This window comes from Hemiscyllium ocellatum, chromosome 3, assembly GCF_020745735.1.
Source record: "Hemiscyllium ocellatum isolate sHemOce1 chromosome 3, sHemOce1.pat.X.cur, whole genome shotgun sequence".
Classification (NCBI taxonomy): Eukaryota; Metazoa; Chordata; class Chondrichthyes; order Orectolobiformes; family Hemiscylliidae; genus Hemiscyllium; species Hemiscyllium ocellatum.
The window spans coordinates 116,708,933-116,726,638 of NC_083403.1; the positions used below are offsets into that span (position 1 = coordinate 116,708,933).

A 17,706-nucleotide genomic window follows, 5' to 3' on the forward strand; every position below is an offset into this window, starting at 1 on the left:
CTTGCTGAAATCCACATACACCACATCAACCGGTTTACTCTCATCTACCTGTTTGGTCACTTTGTCAAAAAACTCAGTAAGATTTGTCAGGCACGACCTACCCTTCACAAAACCATGCTGACTGTCCCTGATCAGATTATTCTTTTCTAGATGGCTATAAATCCTATCTCTTATAACCTTTTCCAACACTTTACCAACAACTGAAGTGAGACTCACTGGTGTGTAATTACCAGGGTTGTCTCTACTACCCTTTTTGAACAAGGGAACCACATTTGCTATCCTCCAGTCCTCAGGCACCATTCCTGTAGACAGTGATGATTTGAAGATCAATGCCAAAGGCTCAGTAATCTCTTCCCTTGCTTCCCAGAGGATCCTAGGATAGATCCCATCCGGCCCAGGGGACTTATCTATTTTCACACTCTGCAGTATTTCTAATACCTCTTCCTTGTGAATCTCAATCTTTTCTAGTCTAGATGCAAGTATCTCTGTATCTTCCTCACCAACATTTTCATTTTCTATAGTGAACACTGTTGAAAAATATTCATTTAGTGCTTTCCCTATTTCCTCTGACTCCACACACAACTTCTCACTATTAGACTATGATTTACTGTCATTAACTATAGACAATAGACAATAGGTACAGGAGTAGGCCATTCTGCCCTTCAAGCCTGCACCACCATTCATTATGATCATGGCTGATCATCCTTAATCAGTATTCTGTTCCTGCCTTATCTCCATAACCCTTGATTCCATAATCCTTGAGCGCTCTATCCAACTCTTTCTTAAATAAATCCAGAGACTGGGCCTCCACTGCCCTCTGGGGCAGAGCATTCCACACAGCTACCACTCTCTGGGTGTAGAAGTTTCTCCTCATCTCAGTCCTAAATGGTCTACCCCGTATATTTAAGCTGTGTCCTCTGGTTCGGCACTCACCCATCAGCGGAAACATGTTTCCTGCCTCCAGAGTGTCCAATCCTTTAATAATCAGTCTTCTAAACTCAAGGGTATACAAGCCCAGTCGCTCCAGTCTTTCAGTGTAAGGTAATCCCGCCATTCCAGGAATTGACCTCGTGAACCTACACTGCACTCCCTCAATAGCCAGAATGTCTTTCCTCAAATTTGGAGACCAGAACTGCACACAGTACTCCAGGTGTGGTCTCACCAGGGGCCTGTATAGCTGCAGAAGAACCTCTTTGCTTCTATACTCAATCCCTCTTGTTATGAAGGCCAGCATGGTATTAGCCTTCTTCACTACCTGCTGTACCTGCATGCTTACCTTCATTGACTGGTGTATAAGAACACCCAGATCTCTTTGTACTGCCCCTTTACCTAAATTGATTCCATTTAGGTAGTAATCTGCCTTCCTGTTCTTGCCACCAAAGTGGATAACCATACATTTATCCACATTAAACTGCATCTGCCATGCATCTGACCACTCACCTAACTTGTCCAGGTCACCCTGTAATCTCCTAACATGCTCATCACATTTCACCCTGCCACCCAGCTTAGTATCATCAGCAAATTTGCTAATGTTATTACTAATACCATCTTCTATATCATTAACATATATTGTAAAAAGCTGCAGTCCCAGTACTGATCCCTGTGGTACCCCACTGGTCACTGCCTGCCATTCCGAAATGGAGCCGTTTATCACTACTCTTTGTTTCCTATCAGCCAATCAACTTTCAATCCAAGTTAGTACTTTGCCCCCACTACCATGCGCCCTAATTTTGCTCACTAACTCCTATGTGGGACTTTATCAAAAGCTTTCTGAAAGTCCAGGTACACTACATCTACTGGATCTCCCTCATCCATCTTCAGAGTTACATCCTCAAAAAGTTCCAGAAGATCAGTCAAGCATGATTTCCCCTTCATAAATCCATGCTGACTCTGACCTATCCTGTTACTACTATCCAGATGTGTCATTTATAATAGACTCCAGCATCTTTCCCACCACTGAGGTCAGACTAACTGGTCTATAATTTCCTGCTTTCTCTCTCCCACTTTTCTTAAAAAGTGGTATAACATTAGCCACCCTCCAATCCTCAGGAACTGATCCCAAATCTATCGAACTCTGGAAAATAATCACCAACGCATCCACGATTTCTCGAGCCACCTCCTTCTGTACCGTGGGATGTAGACCATCAGGCCCCGGGGACTTATCAACCTTCAGACCTAACAGTCTCTCCAACACCAATTCCTGGCAAATATAAATTCCCTTCAGTTCAGGTCCTTCAGCCACTGTTACCTCAGGGAGATTGCTTGTGTCTTCCCCAGTGAACACAGACCTGAAGTGCCAATTCAATTCTTCTGCCATTTCTTTGTTCCCCATAATATATTCCCCTGTTTCTGTCTTCAAGGGCCCAATTTTAGTCCTAACCATTTTTTTGCCTTTTACATACCTAAAAAAGATTTTACTATCCTCCTTTATGTTTTTGGCCAGTTTACCTTCATACCTCATTTTTTCTCTGCATATTTCCTTCTTAGTAATCCTCTGTTGTTCTTTAAAAGCTTCCCAGTCCTCCGTTTTCCCACTTATCTTTGCTATATTATACTTTTTCTCTTTTAACTTTATATGTTTCTTAACTTCCCTCATCAACCACGGCCACCCATGCCTCCTCCTAGGATCTTTCTTCCTTTTTGGAATGAACTGATCCTGCAACTTGGGCAGTATACACAGAAATAGCCATTGTTCCTCCACGGTCATCCCTACTAAGGTATTGCACCATTGAACTTTGGCCAGCTCCTCCCTCACAGCTCCATAGTTCCCTTTATTCAACTGAAAAATTGTCACTTCCGATTGAACCCTCTCCCTTTCAAATTGCAGATTGAAACTTATTGTATTATGGTCACTACTTCCCAATGGCTCCTTCACTTCGAGGTCTCTGACCAATTCTGGTGTGTTGCACAATACCAGATCCAGAATTGCCTTTTCCCTGGTCGGCTCCAGCACCAGCTGTTCTAAGAATCCATCTCTGAGGCATTCCACAAAGTCTCTTTCTTGAGGTCCAATACCATCCTGATTCTTCCAGTCTACCTGCATGTTGAAATCCCCCATAACAACTGTAGTAACATCTTTGCGACAGGACAATTTCAGCTCCTGATTTAACTTACATCCGACATCCAGACTACTGTTTGGGAGCCTGTAGATAACTTCCAAGAGGGTCTTTTTACCCTTAGTATTTCTCAGGTCTATCCACACTGACTCTACATCACCTGATTCTAGTAAAAGGTGAGGTCTGCAGATGCTGGAGATCACAGCTGCAAATGTGTTGCTGGTCAAAGCACAGCAGGCCAGGCAGCATCTCAGGAATAGAGATTTCGACGTTTCGAGCATAAGCCCTTCATCAGGAATGAGAGAGAGTAGCCAAGCAGGCTAAGATAAAAGATGGGGAGGAGGGACTTGGGGGAGGGGCGTAAACTTGCGCCCACACCTCCACACTCACTTCCCTCCAAGGCCCCAAGGGATCCTTCCATATCCGCCACAAGTTCACCTGTACCTCCACACACATCATCTATTGCATCCGCTGCACCCGATGTGGCCTCCTCTATATTGGGGAGACAGGCCGCTTACTTGCGGAACGCTTCAGAGAACACCTCCGGGCCGCCCGGACCAACCAACCCAATCACCCCGTGGCTCAACACTTTAACTCTCCCTCCCACTCCACCGAGGACATGCAGGTCCTTGGACTCCTCCACCGGCAGAACATAACAACACGACGGCTGGAGGAGGAGCGCCTCATCTTCCGCCTGGGAACCCTCCAACCACAAGGTATGAATTCAGATTTCTCCAGTTTCCTCATTTCCCCTCCCCCCACCTTGTCTCAGTCGGTTCCCTCAACTCAGCACCGCCCTCCTAACCTGCAATCCTCTTCCTGACCTCTCCACCCCCACCCCACTCCGGCCTATCACCCTCACCTTGACCTCCTTCCACCTATCCCACCTCCATCGCCCCCCCCAAGTCCCTCCTCCCCATCTTTTATCTTAGCCTGCTTGGCTACTCTCTCTCATTCCTGATGAAGGGCTTATGCTCGAAACGTCGAATTCTCTATTCCTGAGATGCTGCCTGGCCTGCTGTGCTTTGACCAGCAACACATCACCTGATTCTAGGTCTCCCCACGCAAGGGACTGAATATCATCCCTTACCAACATGGCCACCCCAACCCTCTGCCCGTCAGTCTATCCTTACGATAGCACGTGTAGCCTTGAATATTCATTTCCCAGGACCTGTCCACTTGAAGCCACGTCTCAGTTATTCCCACAATATCGTATCTGCCAATTTCCAAAAGAGCCTCAAGCTCATCCATCTTATTTCTAATGCTTCGTGCATTCATGTATAGTATTTTTAATTTGTTACTGCCCTCACCCTTCCCATCAACTCCTATTTCACTCAACCTTACAGCATGATCCCTTTCTAAGTTTTCTGCCTCATTGATACAATTGTCTTTCTTGACTTCCCTTGTTCTAACTTTCCCTCCAATTTCCTTCTTAAACATCCAGTTTGTCCCGTCCCCCGCCACCTCCCCCCCGCTACTTAGTTTAAACGTAGCTGTGTTGCAGTAGCAAACCTGCCTGCCAGAACGCTGGTCCTTAACCTATTAAGGTGCAAACCATCTCTCTTGTAGAATGTATGCTTCCCACAAAACATACCCCAGTGATCCAAGAATTTAAATCCTTGCTTGCTGCACCAATTCCCCAGCCACACGTTCACGTCCATTATCTCCCTGTTTCTGGCCTCACCAGCCCGAGAAACTGGAAGCAAACCAGAGATAACTACATTGGACGTCCTGCTTTTCAGCCCTCTTCCTAGTTCTCCAAAGTCCTGCTGTAGTATGTTCCTCCTCTTCTTCCTAACATCATTTGTGCTGACATGTACCACCACCTCTGGCTCTTCACTTTCGTCCTTGAGGATTTCCTGCACTCTGTCTGTGATGTCTTTAACCATGGCACCAGGAAGGCAACACACCATCCTTAAGTCCCGTCTGCTGCCACAAAAACCCCGGTCAGTTCCTCTCACTATGGAGTCCCCTATTACCACGGCTCTGTGCGATGTCCGACTCTCCCGCTCTGTCTCCACGTCAACTTTTGATTGACAGATCTGGCCGCCTCGCGGACTGGCAGTGTCATCTGTCTCTACTGTTTCCAAAAGATTCAACTTGTTCCTGACAGGTACTTCCCCCGGGGTCTCTTGCACCTAAAGTGACCCTGGGGGAAACTAAAGTAAGCACTAAAGTGCTTCAGAGGAATGTCTGTCCTTAAGTGAGCTCCTTGCCTCCAAAATAGACTTTTGAGAGAAAATCTCTTCATTTGTTGAGAGTTTCTGATCTCAAGCAGGGGTCAGGCACATCCATGGAGGGAGGATAGCATGATTAAAAAGGATCAAATGTTTTATGGTCAGTTTAAGGAAAAAGCAACACTAACAAAAACTTAGATGCAGGATGGCAGTCTGTTCTCTTGGCTAAATAATAACACACATGAGGGAGTAGCCTTGAAAAACAATAGAATATAATGGAATAGGGTCCCTACAGTGTGGAAACACGCCATTCGGCCCAACAAGTCCACACTGACCCTCCAAAAAGTAACCTACTCAGACCCCTGCCCTGTTACGCTACATTTACCTCAACTAATGCACCTAACCCACACATCCCTGCACAGTATGGGCAATTTAGCATGGCCAATTCACCTAACCTTCGCACCTTTAGACTGTGGGAGGAAACTGGAGCACCCAGAGGAATTCCACACAGACACGGGGAGAATGTGCAATCTGCACACAGACAATCGCCTGAGGTTGGAATCAAACCTGGGTCCCCGGCACTGTGGGGCAGCAGTGCTAACCACTGAGCCACCGTGCCACCTCACAATTGATAAATGAATTTTAAGAACAAGCAGGTTTTAAGAAAGACAAATTCTACTCATCAACTAACCACTGCTCCAGCATACTTGTACCAATCCATTGGAACAAAGATGATTCTTAAAATTGACAAGAAATTGTACCTGGAGTCTTTTAATATGTTAAATGCTCAGTGTTCATTGGAGGTTACTAATTTGCAGCTATTTCACAAGTATGGTACATGGGTCAGAGTAGGAATGGGAGAATTCTCCAGGGGGAATAGCAACACACCAAGAGTTTTTTCTGCACAGGAACCTCTCTGCTCTTAACCACCTGTCAAAAGCATTTCATAAGGATTTGCAATCAATCTGTTTGCTTGCTTTATGACATACATTCCCTGTCTATCAAGTCCTGAGGTGGGACCTACTGCTCTGGATGTAGGGAATGTACCACTACACCATATGACAAAGAACAAGGAACAATACAGCACGGGGACAAGCCATTTAGCCCTCCAAGCCTGTGCCGATACATTTTTCCCTTCCATACTAAAACTGTCTTCACTTACAGGATGTATATCCCTGTATTCCCTTCCTATTCATGTATTCTTCCAGGTATTTCCAAATGACCTCCAAATGTACTTTTATATTGAAAGTGTTGGTTAATCACTGATACAACTTAGGGGAGAATAAAATTCCAGAAAATAGGAAATCTGAAATAAGAATCTGATATGCTGGAAAGATGCAAAGTCATGTTTCCATTTTGTGCAGAAAGTGAGGACTGCGCTTTTCCAGCAACGCGTTTCCATTTTGTGTGCCATCAGCAATCTGACTGCTATTTAAGAGATTTTTATTTTCTCTTGTTTCTGCTCAAATATATTTGCATATCATTGAATATTTAATACTGCCATGAAAAAGAGCAATTCCAAGTAAGCAAGTTTGTATGCATCTGAAGGATAGTTTGTTATTAGTGTGGCCCTCGGTCAAAAGTCAAAGCTTTCTTCTGACATCTGCCAAATCTCCTGCATGTTTAGAATAGCGTCTACTCTTATTTTCTCAATAAACTTGAGTCAGGACTATGTTGGAGTATGACTAGCGGATGTTTGATGTCACTCAAAAGTTTGCTACATCAACCACATTTCCTCTCATTTCTTAAAGACATTTTGTTTTGAAGAGAGCCATTACCTTACTGTCAGCCAGCTCCAAGTCATTGACAATGAATTTACAAGTAGCATTGGGCGACACACTCTCTGTCTGAAGCCAAAATCGAACTTGGCCTTTGTCGAAAACCTCGTAGGACAAAGGACTTTTCAATGGGATTGCTAAGAAGAAAAAGAAATAGCAGTTGCTTTCAATTGCACATAGTTACTGCATTCAGCGTAAGAAAAAAAGAAAGATTTAGTTAGGATTTTTAAAAACTTTTCCAAAGATTCTCATAGTCACCTGAAATTTCAGCAACAAATCTCTGCTAATCTCAAAGGTATGGTGCAAGTAGTGATAGATTTAGTGTACAACTCCTGTTGACCTTTAACATAATGGATTCTGATAAGGAGCTATTATTCCATACTACATTTAGTGCATTATTCTTCAAATGAAATTGAATAGTTTAGGACCTGTTCCTCTGAGGTATTTGTTGTAATTATACAAAGTGAATTAATTTGTTAGTTATTCAAATCCTGTGATCAATCAGGATTGATTTTATTGTTAATAATTCTTAAATACTCGGTGTTTACAGGAGATTACTATTGTTGAGGGTTGGCTAGTGTCAGACTGGAGTGGACAAAATCAAAGGTCACATGTCAGCAGGTTATGGTCCAACAGCTTTATTTGAAATCACAAACTTTCAGAGTGATGCTTCTTCATCAGGTGCTGTGAGAGAGGGCACACCGATACATTTTATATGCAGGGAAATCAAAGGATCATGCAATTGGTGTAAGTGGACTGAACAAACCTAAAATGGCTGATGGAGAATTCGGTTAGAAAGAAGATGCAAGTTTTGATTGATTTAGATGCACGTTCAGGTTACTATTGTAATTAATTTGCTGCCGTTTCATGCATACAGTGCATGGCCAGAGTAGGAATGGGGCTATTCTCCAGGGGAATAGCAACAGAGCAAGAGTTTGTCTGATCAATATCAATTCACTATATGTGCACCTCATTTTCCTGGGCTGGAGATCATTTGGCAAACAAAGAGTGATCCTTGCGCAATCTCTGGAATAAAGCAAGAGCCCAGAACTGCCGACATCTAAAACGCTGTGGTGCATTTACACTTGAAGAGTTTGTTGGGGATTTGAAATCAGCAGAAAAACCCTAAAGATGAAACAGTGGAACCTTCTTCGGACCTGAGTAACAGTCAAAGCTAAAAATCATAGCGCTTAGGGCCCACTGACCATGCTTACTAATTGTAACGTAAGAAATAGAAACAGGAGTAAGCCATCCCAAGGTTCAAGGAAATCGATATTTTGGGCAAAGCCTTCATCAGCCCTGATAAAGGGCTTTTACCTGAAATGTCGATTTTCCTGCTCCTCTGATGCTGCTTGACCTGCTGTAGTTTGATCTGCCAGTGAAAAATCTGGCAAAAGACTGTTGCTTATTCATTTATGGGATGAGGGTATCACTAGCTATGCTAACAATTATAGCCCATCCCTAATTGCCTTGAGGGTAGTTGGGAGTCAACCACATTGCTGTGGGTCTGGTGTCACACGTAGTTCAGACCAGGTAATGAGGGCGATTTCCTTCCCTCAAGGACATTAGTGAACCAGATGAGTTTTTCCAACAATTGACAATGGATTCATGGTCAACATTAGAGTCTTAATTCCAGACTTTTTTTTTATTTGGAATTCAAATTCCACCATCTGCTGTGGCGGGATTCGAACCTGGGTCCTCAAAACATTACTTGGGTCTCGAGATTAAAGGTCCAGTGATAACACCAGTACGCCATCACTTCCCTATTGTCAGCTGACATTTTTCCTATGAATTGCTGTTATTCCATTCATTGTTCTATTATGAAATCTGACTCAGAATGTGAATATATGCTGCATTCAAGTGTAACAAAAGATGCTAGATTTATGTTTCATAAAAATAGGTGGATACTGAAGTTCCTAAGTAGCTTGTTCTTCCCCCCTGCTGACTTTCTAAATGTTTTATCATAGCTACTTTCAGTTAGCATTAACCCATACAGCTCCTCGTTTCAATCACAGGGTTTGTCACCATTTAACTGAGGCAGCATCCGAGGAGCAGGTGATGAAGGGCTTTTGCCCGGAAAGTCGATTTTCCTGCTCCTCAGATGCTGTCTGAACTGCTGTGCTTTTCCAGCACGACTCTAATCTAGAATCTGGTCATTATTTTTACCCACCATTTAACTGAGGCAAGCAAACTTTTACAATGCACTAAACCCATATCTTTGAAGAATGGAAACAGACCTCAAGCAATACAAGGCAGTGTCTCAAGAAAATCCAATGTATAATTGAGAAGTAATAAAAAAACACCAGCGTATCATGTTTGACAGTAAATATACTAGTAAGGCTTCAGCTGTACTTACTTGGATGTTTGATTTCGTGGCTCAAAGCCAACAGGCGTTCCAATTCTGAAAAATATGAGACAGATAGTTTTCATCTGGTGACAGATTTTGTAGGACTTCACTTTTTATGAGATTTAATGAAACCCAATACACTGTTTACATTCAATGGAATAGATTTCTCCATTCATACCATCTAGTGTTAAGTGTTGTATGGATAACAAAAAAACTCTGATAGAAAAGGAATCTGCTCATTGACTTCTCAGTTTCCCAACCAGAATTTTCCTGCTGAACTCGACTGCCTGTGCAATAAGCACAGTTAAGACAAAGATCAAAATCTAATTATTTCAACCAGCTGAAGAGGGACTGAAATTCAAACTGACCTGCTTCAAGACAACTGAATAATGTGCCAATGTGTCTATGTGTGTCACACTTTATACTTCAGATTCCAGATCTCTTCCCATCTTGTGGGGATAAACATAGTGAAAGTGAACCAGCAGCAGATGAATTCTGAGTGCTGGCCCCCTCCCCACATTTTCCAATGATAACAGCGAGAGAGATAACTCCTAGAGGGAGTAAAGATTTAAACCTAACTTTGAAACTCTTAGGCTCTAAAGGATGCCCGAAATAACATAATTAGAGGTAATCAGCTCTGGGTTCATGTCCTTTAGAAGATAATTGTGGGAATTGTGTCCAGTCTCAGCTACGAAAACAGCCACCGAGGCCTCACAAGAACATGGTCAACTGAATTCTCAAGGCTTCTCAGGAAATCTTCCCACATGTACTATCATGAGACAAGAAAGCTGGGTACGATTGGCATGCCAACATTTCCAATCAGTTATCTGATAAATCTGGGATGATACTCTGGTGGAACTGAATTTTTCTCAGCCTGTCAATCGAAGGAATATATCCAGATACAGCCTTCGCTGGAGGAATGCGTACCTTCCTTTTCTAGGTTATAACTGGAAGAGATGCCATCAGTATCTGATACTGCCACAGAGTATGTTCCTAAATCTGCCATGTCAGGATGTTTGAAGATTAATTTAGACCTGGAAGAGCAAAAACAGTTGTAGTTTGTTTTTAATGCAACAATGTATGACACTTTAGCCTGAACATATTCTTCCACATCCTTTACCCAAACCCACACCCCTGGCCCTGTGAACACATGGGCTGCTTTCATCACAGCCAACCCATTTTCACCTATTAATAGTCATTATTATCTGCTTTTCTTTCACCCTGGTTCACCATTATCCACCCCTTTGCCCAACTGCAGTTCTGAGGAAGGGTCAGTTGACCAGAACGTTATCTCTGACTTCTCTCCATAGATGCTGCCAGTCCAGCTGAGCTTTTCCAGCAATTTCTGTTTTTGTTGCTGTTCTCTTTCTTTGGACTCCATCGCCACCTATCATTTATACTTCTATATGAATTATATTTTGTTCCTGTTCCTCTGCCCAATATTGATTAGATTATCTTCAGACAGATGGAGTTTAATTTAGATAAATGCAAGGTGCTGCACTTTGGGAACGCAAATCTTAGCAGGACTTATACACTTAATGGTAAGATACTAGGGAGTGCTGCTGAACAAAGACACCTTGGACTGCAGGTTCATAGCTCCTTGAAAATAGAGTAAAGGGTGGATAGTGAAGAAGGTGTTTGGTATGCTTTCCTTTATTGGTCAGAGTACTGAGTACACGAGTTGGGAGGTCATGTTGCGGCTGTACAGGACATTGGTTAGGCCACTGTTGGAATATTGCATGCAATTCTGGTCTCCTTCCTATCGGAAAGATGTTGTGAAACTTGAAAGGGTTCAGAAAAGATTTACAAGGATGTTGCCAGGGTTGGAGGATTTGAGCTCTTGGGAGAGGCTAAACAGGCTAGGGCTGTGTTCCCTGGAGCGTCAGAGGATGAGGGATGACCTCATAGAGCCTTATAAAATCATGAGGGGCATGGATAAGTTAAATAAATAAAGTATTTTCCCTGCGGGCGGGAGTCCAGAACTAGAGGGCAGAGGTTTAGGGTGAGAGGGGAAAGATATAAAAAGAGACCTAAAGGGTAAATTTTTCACACAGAGGGTGGTGTGTGTGTGGAATAGGCTTCCAGAGGAAGTGGTGGAGGCAGGTACAATTGAACATTTAAAAGGCATCTGGATGAGTATATCAATAGGAAGGGTTTGGAGGGATGTGGGCCGGGTGCTGGCAGGTGGGATTAGATTGATCAGCATGGATGAGTTGGACCAAAGGGTCTGTTTCCACACTGTACATCTTTATGACTTGAAAAGCAAAGGGAAATTACCCATTACTTTGACTCAGCACTGTAGGACACACTCAACTGACAGAGCTCCATATTGGATAGAGGGGTCTTGAGATTTTTGATGCTGAATAGTGAAGTGTTGTAATGACTGCCATTGGGTGGGGCCCAGATCTACTAAGGATACATCCCTTCGGGTGTCAACTGCCAATCACAACACTTTCACAGGAGGGTCCATAATATACGCAGCTGAAAATGAATGGATAGGTCCCAGTGGTATTCCTTTGGAAAAGACGTTACATATCATTCTTAGGCTGTTAGCAACAGTGAATGTCAGGGTCAACTATAGACCTTTGATAGTCAGTGTTGCTAGAGTGTGATGGTTCTTAAACCTTTCCCAGGTGGGTTTCAAACTTACAGAAATCAGAAGCAAGTAATCAATTTTTCAATTCCCAAGACTCCAGGCACATTGCAATGGCTCCACTCCTCCCCTCATTCAGTGCTAACACGAATAATGGTGTTCACCATGAAAATTTAAATTTCCCTTATGGGAAAAGGGATATTTCACCCTGCCCCACCCCACTTCCATCTGTCTTTCCCAAGCCATCTTAGGAATTAGGAACACCCAAGATCAATCCACTTGTAACAAATATTGTTTGCGTTCTAACCAACAACATGCACCTACCATAGAACAAAACATGCGATTTGAGAGAAATCAGAGATTTATAGCAAAATGACAAAGTTTCTAATATATACTGGCATGGAGATTGGCTATAGCTGCTCAGGAGGATTTAAACTAGTAAGGTCAGGGGTTGGGACCCAGAGAAATAATTAGGAAAGAGATCAGGCTGAGATTGTAACAGTTGGGAAAAGGAGAAAGTCAAACAGTCAGGGCAGGCAGGGACAAAGTAGAGAACAACAAAGGATTGATAAATTAAACTGCATCTATTTCAATACAAGAAGCCCAACAGGTAAGGCAGATTAACTCAGGGCACGGTTAGGAAAATGAGACTGGGATATCATAGCAGTTATAGAGATGTCGTTCAGGAATGGACAGGATTGACAGCTGAATGTTCCAGGGTATAGATGCTAGAAGAAAGATGGGGGGGGGTGTCGGGCAAGAGAGGAGAGGGAGTGGCAATTTTGATCAGGGATAACATTACATTTGTACTTGAGGAGGATATTCCTGGGAATACATCCAGAGAAATTATTTGAGTGGAACTGAGAAATAAGAAAGGAATGATCACCTTATTGGGATTGTACTATAGACCCTCAAGTAGTCAGTAGGAAATTGAGAAACAAATTTGTAAGGAGATCTGTTATCTGTAAGAGTAATAGGATGGTTATGGTAGGGGATTTTAATTTTCCAAATATAGACTGGGACTGCCATAGTGTTAAGTGGTTGGATGTTGTGGAATTTGTTAAGTGTGAACAAGAAAATTTTCTGATTCAGTATTGGATGTACCTACTGAAGAAGGTGCAAAATATGACCTAATTTTGGGAAGTAAGGCAGGGCAGGTGACTGAGTTTCCAATGGGGGAACATTTTGGGGCCAGTGACCATGATTCTATTTGTTTTAAAATAGTGATGGAAAAGGATAGATCATATCTAAAAGTTAAAGTTCTAAATTAGAGGAAGGCCAAGAACTTTGAAAGGTTGATTGGGGGAAGATGATTGCAGGTAAAGGGACAGCTGGAAGGTGGGAAGCCTTCAAAACTGAGGCGAGAGACCAAAGACTGTATGTTCCTGTTCGAGTGAAAGGCAAAGCTGGCAGGGAAAGGGAATATTGGATGACTAGAGAAACTGAGGTTTTGGTCAAGAAAGAGAAGAAAGCATATGTCAGGTACAGACATCGAGTGGATCCTGAGACGAATATAAAGTCAGTCAAAGCATACTTAAGTGGGAAATCAGGAGGGCAAAAGGGGACTATGCAATAGCTTTTGCAAATACAGTTAAGGAACATCCAAAGGGACTTTATAAATACATTAAGTACAAAAGGGTAACTAGGGAGAGAAATGGACCCTTAATGATCAGCAAGGTTGCCTATATTTGGAACTGCAGGAGATGAGAGAGATACTAAACCAGTATTCTGCATCAGTCTTCACTGTGGAGAAGGATATAAAAAATATAGGACATGGGGAAATAAATAGTAATATCTTGAAAAATGTCCATATTACGGAAGAGGTGGTGCTGGATGTCATAAACACAGAAAGGTGAATAAATCCCCAGGATCTAATCAGGTGCTGTCTAGAATTCTGTGGAAGCAGGGAAGTGATTGCTGGGCCCTCCGCTAAGATATTTATATTATCAATAGCCCCAGGTGAGGTGCCAGAAGACTGGAGGTTGGCTAACGTGGTACCATTATTTAAGAAAGGTGGGAAAGAAAAGCCAGGAACTATAGACTGGTGAGCCTGAGATCGGTGGTGGGCAAACTGTTGGAGGGGATCCTGAGGGACAGACTTTACATGTATTTGGAAAGGCAAGGACTGATTAGGGATAATCAACATGGCTTTATGCATAGGAAATTGTGTTGCAGTATTTTAATTGAGAGTTTTTGAAGAGACAATGAAGAAGATTGATGGGAAAGAGTAGTGGACGTGATCTATATGGACTTCAATAAGGGATTCAACAAGGTTCCTCATGGTAGACTGTTAGCAAGGTGAGATCACATGGAATACAGGGTAAAATACCACTTGGATACAGAACTGGCTCAAAGGTTGGAGACAGAAAGTGATGGCAGAGTGTTGCTTTTCAGACTGGAGGCCTGTGACCAATGGTGTGCCATAAGGATCGGTGCTTGGTCCACTGCTTTTCATCATTTACATAAAATATTTGGATGTGAATACAGGAGGTATGGTTGGTAAGTTTGAAAATGACACTAAACTTGGAGATTTTAGTGGACAGCAAAGAAGGTTACCTCAGAGTACAATGGGATCATGATCAGATGGAGTTTAATTTAGATAAATGTGAGGTGCTGCATTTTGGAAAGGCAAATCAGGGCAGGTGTTATACACTAAATGGTACAGTCCTGGGGAGTGTTGCTGAACAGAGACCTTGGAGTTCAGGTTTACAGTTCCTAGAAACTGGAGTTTAAGGTAGACAGGATAGTGAAGGGAATGTTTGGTATGCTTTCTTGTATTGGGCACTTCAGGTATAGGAGAGAGGAGGTCACGTTCAGGACATTGGTTCGGGCACTATTGGAATATTGTGTGCAATTTTGGACTCCCTGCTATAGGAAGGATGTTGTGAAACTTGAAAGGGTTCAAAAAAGATTTACAAGGATGTTGCCAGGTTTGCAGTGTTTGAGCAAAAGGGAGAAGCTGAATAGGCTGGTGCTATTTACCCTGGAGTGTCAGAGGCTGAGGGGTGACCTTATAGATGTTTATAAAGTCACGAGGGGCATGGAGAGAGTAAATAGACAAGGTCTTTTCCCTGGGGTGGGAGAGTCCAGAACTAGAGGGCATAAGCTTAAAGCAAGAGGGGAGAGAGGACCTAAGAAGCAACCTTTCCATACAGAAGGTAGTGGGTGTAAGGAATGCATTGCTACAGGAAGTGAAGGCTGGTGCAATTACAACATTTAAAAGGCATTTGAATGGGTATATGAATAGGAAGGGTTTGGAGGGATATGGACCAAGTGCTGGCTGGTGGGACTAGTTTGAGTTGGGATATCTGGTCAGCATGGACAAGTTGGACCAAAATGTCTGTTTCCAACTCCATAACTATGTATTTGTTACTCTTAGTTTTTCAAGGAAAGGGGGCCCAGTTATCCTGAATTGTGCCCTAGGAAATCCCATTCACCAGGTTGCCAAGGCTGAGAAAAGTGGAGCAGAGATGGATTATGCCAGATCTCTCTCTCTCTCTTCCATTGATCCAGGGCTCTTGAACATTTCTAGGAGGTAGAACCATGTCTGGGGCTGCAACAGGCAAGGGCCCAGTGGTAGAATGGATCAAAAGGGCTGCTTCTCTGATCATTACTGTAAATGCAGAATGAGCTATATGAGCTGTAAGGGAAGGTGAATCTCGACCAGATGGCTGCTGAAGGAGCAGTGCTCTGAAAGCTAGTATTTCCAAATAAATCTATTGGACTATAACTGGGTGTTGTATGATTTTTCACTTTAAACAATACAATATGAGAACCTGGAGTTCTTGAGTCTCCAAATGATAACTCCCAGTATTTAACATAACCTAAAATAGACAAAACTAATCAACCTACTTTTCACCATCTGTTTCAACGTGGACCTTTGAGAAATCAGTTATTTCCTCATAGGCTTTGCCCCAAGTAAACTGGGAGGCATCAGTCATATCATGGCACTCAAAGCTCAAGTAGATATTACCTTCTGCATCAACACCACTTGTGATTTCCTTTGTTCCTTAAAGACAGAGATACAATATTAACAGTGTGCTTACATGATTAGAAGTATTGCTAATGGGGAGCATTTTAGGTTCAGAATACAATTCCACTTCATAAATCAAAACAATGCTCTACATTCCATGAGACATTGAATGGGTTCTTCTACCAATACGGGGACACTTTGGTGAAAATAATTGGAAGGGTCTCAAAGCATTTTCAGCATAAAGTGAGAAACACAGCATTTAAAGGATGAACACTACCTGATCTTCAAAACCAGGATCTTCGGTTGGAAGCGGATTTCACATTGCATGACAAGATGACCTAGCCTCAGATAGCTTCAGAGAAGCCCTTTAAAAGTGTGAAAGATCTTGGTCCATTTCCCAAATTGCAAAAGAACCACATTTTGAGCGTGAACTTTAGTTGGGGAGAGGAGGTGTTGATTGCCCCTTACCTCCTCCCACTTCATTTCCTGGTCAAAAATTCTACTCACTTTGGAAAAGATCTCCCCTCGACTCTTCATTAAGAGGTGAGTTAAGGTTCAATAGACTTATGTCTTACCTGCACACCATAAATATTCAGGCTGAAGGGGTATGGCCAGGTATATGGTGGGCTAGCTATTTTATTTTTATTGTTAATAATATTATTAACCTATTTTACATGCTCAGCTGTTGAAAATACACCAGCAATGGGGCCATAAAACACCTCCATTGAATAAATTGCTGACAAATCTCTGAATACAGGGAATATTTTGAACTAAAACTATTAAAAGCAATCATCAAGGAACTTTTAATAGCATGTTCCAAACCCATAACTTCTACCATCAAGAAGGTCAAGGGCAGCAGATGCATAGGAACATAACCACCTGTAAGTTCTCCTTCAAATCTCACACCATTCTGACTTAGAGTTATGTTGCGATTCCCTCACTCTCCTTAGGTCAGAATCCTGGAACTTCATTGACAGCAGCATTGTGGATATCCCCAAACCTCATGGAGTGCAGAGATTCAAGAAGGCAGCTCACCATCAACTTTGCAAAGACAATTAGGAATAGGCAAAAATGGCGGTCTACGAGTGACAGCGACATTCCATGAGCAACTATTCAAAACGACCCTCTAGATTCTTTCCTCCTGTTTAAAGGGCGGCATGGTGGCTTAGTGGTTAGCACTGCTGTCTCACACGGGTTCAATTCCAGCCTTGGCTAACTGTGTGGAGATTGCATGCTCTCTCTGCATGTCTGCTTGGGCTTCTTCTGGGTGCTCTGGTTTCCTTCCTCAGTCCAAACATACGCAGATTGGGTGGACTGGCCATGGTAAATTTTCTGCAACATCCCGGAGTGGACAGGCTAGGTGGATTAGCCATGGTAAATGCAGGGTTACGGGGATAGGGTGGTAGGCTGGGTTTGGGTGGGATGCCGTTCAGAGGGTTGGTGCAGATTCGGTGGGCCGAATGGCCTCTTTCCCTACTGTAGGGATTCTATAACTATTTAATTTCATACTTCCTGTAAAGTCATTACCAAGTTATAATTGGCCATTTACCCAGCCCTGTCATTTATAAGCAAGAACGCATCGTGTACCTGGCCTGACTTGAATGAGGATGGGTTCGGAAGGCTCAGAGGGTCTGCCCTGACCAGCTGTATTCACAGCATGGACTCTGAAACTGTAGCTTCTTCCTTCCTCTAAATTAGTAACCTGTGAAATTAATGAAGTCAAAACAGAACTTTTAAAAATATTTCTTGTTAATTATATTAAATGCAGTCATGTTTCTGGAG

The 17,706-nt window shown here is 42.8% G+C and overlaps 1 protein-coding gene across 1 annotated transcript in view; it reads right to left on the reverse strand.

The window, feature by feature from the left end:
* The window catches only part of myom2b (myomesin 2b), a 122,349-nt gene that overhangs the window by 21,912 nt on the left and 82,731 nt on the right, over nt 1–17,706 (reverse strand). Inside the window, exons 21-25 of the mRNA XM_060821604.1 lie at nt 17,512–17,626; nt 15,804–15,960; nt 10,286–10,392; nt 9,368–9,412; nt 7,012–7,148 (exon numbers count right to left, since the gene is read on the reverse strand). Of these exons, the coding sequence (XP_060677587.1) occupies nt 7,012–7,148; nt 9,368–9,412; nt 10,286–10,392; nt 15,804–15,960; nt 17,512–17,626 (561 nt within the window). The remainder of the gene's footprint in view (nt 1–7,011; nt 7,149–9,367; nt 9,413–10,285; nt 10,393–15,803; nt 15,961–17,511; nt 17,627–17,706) is intronic.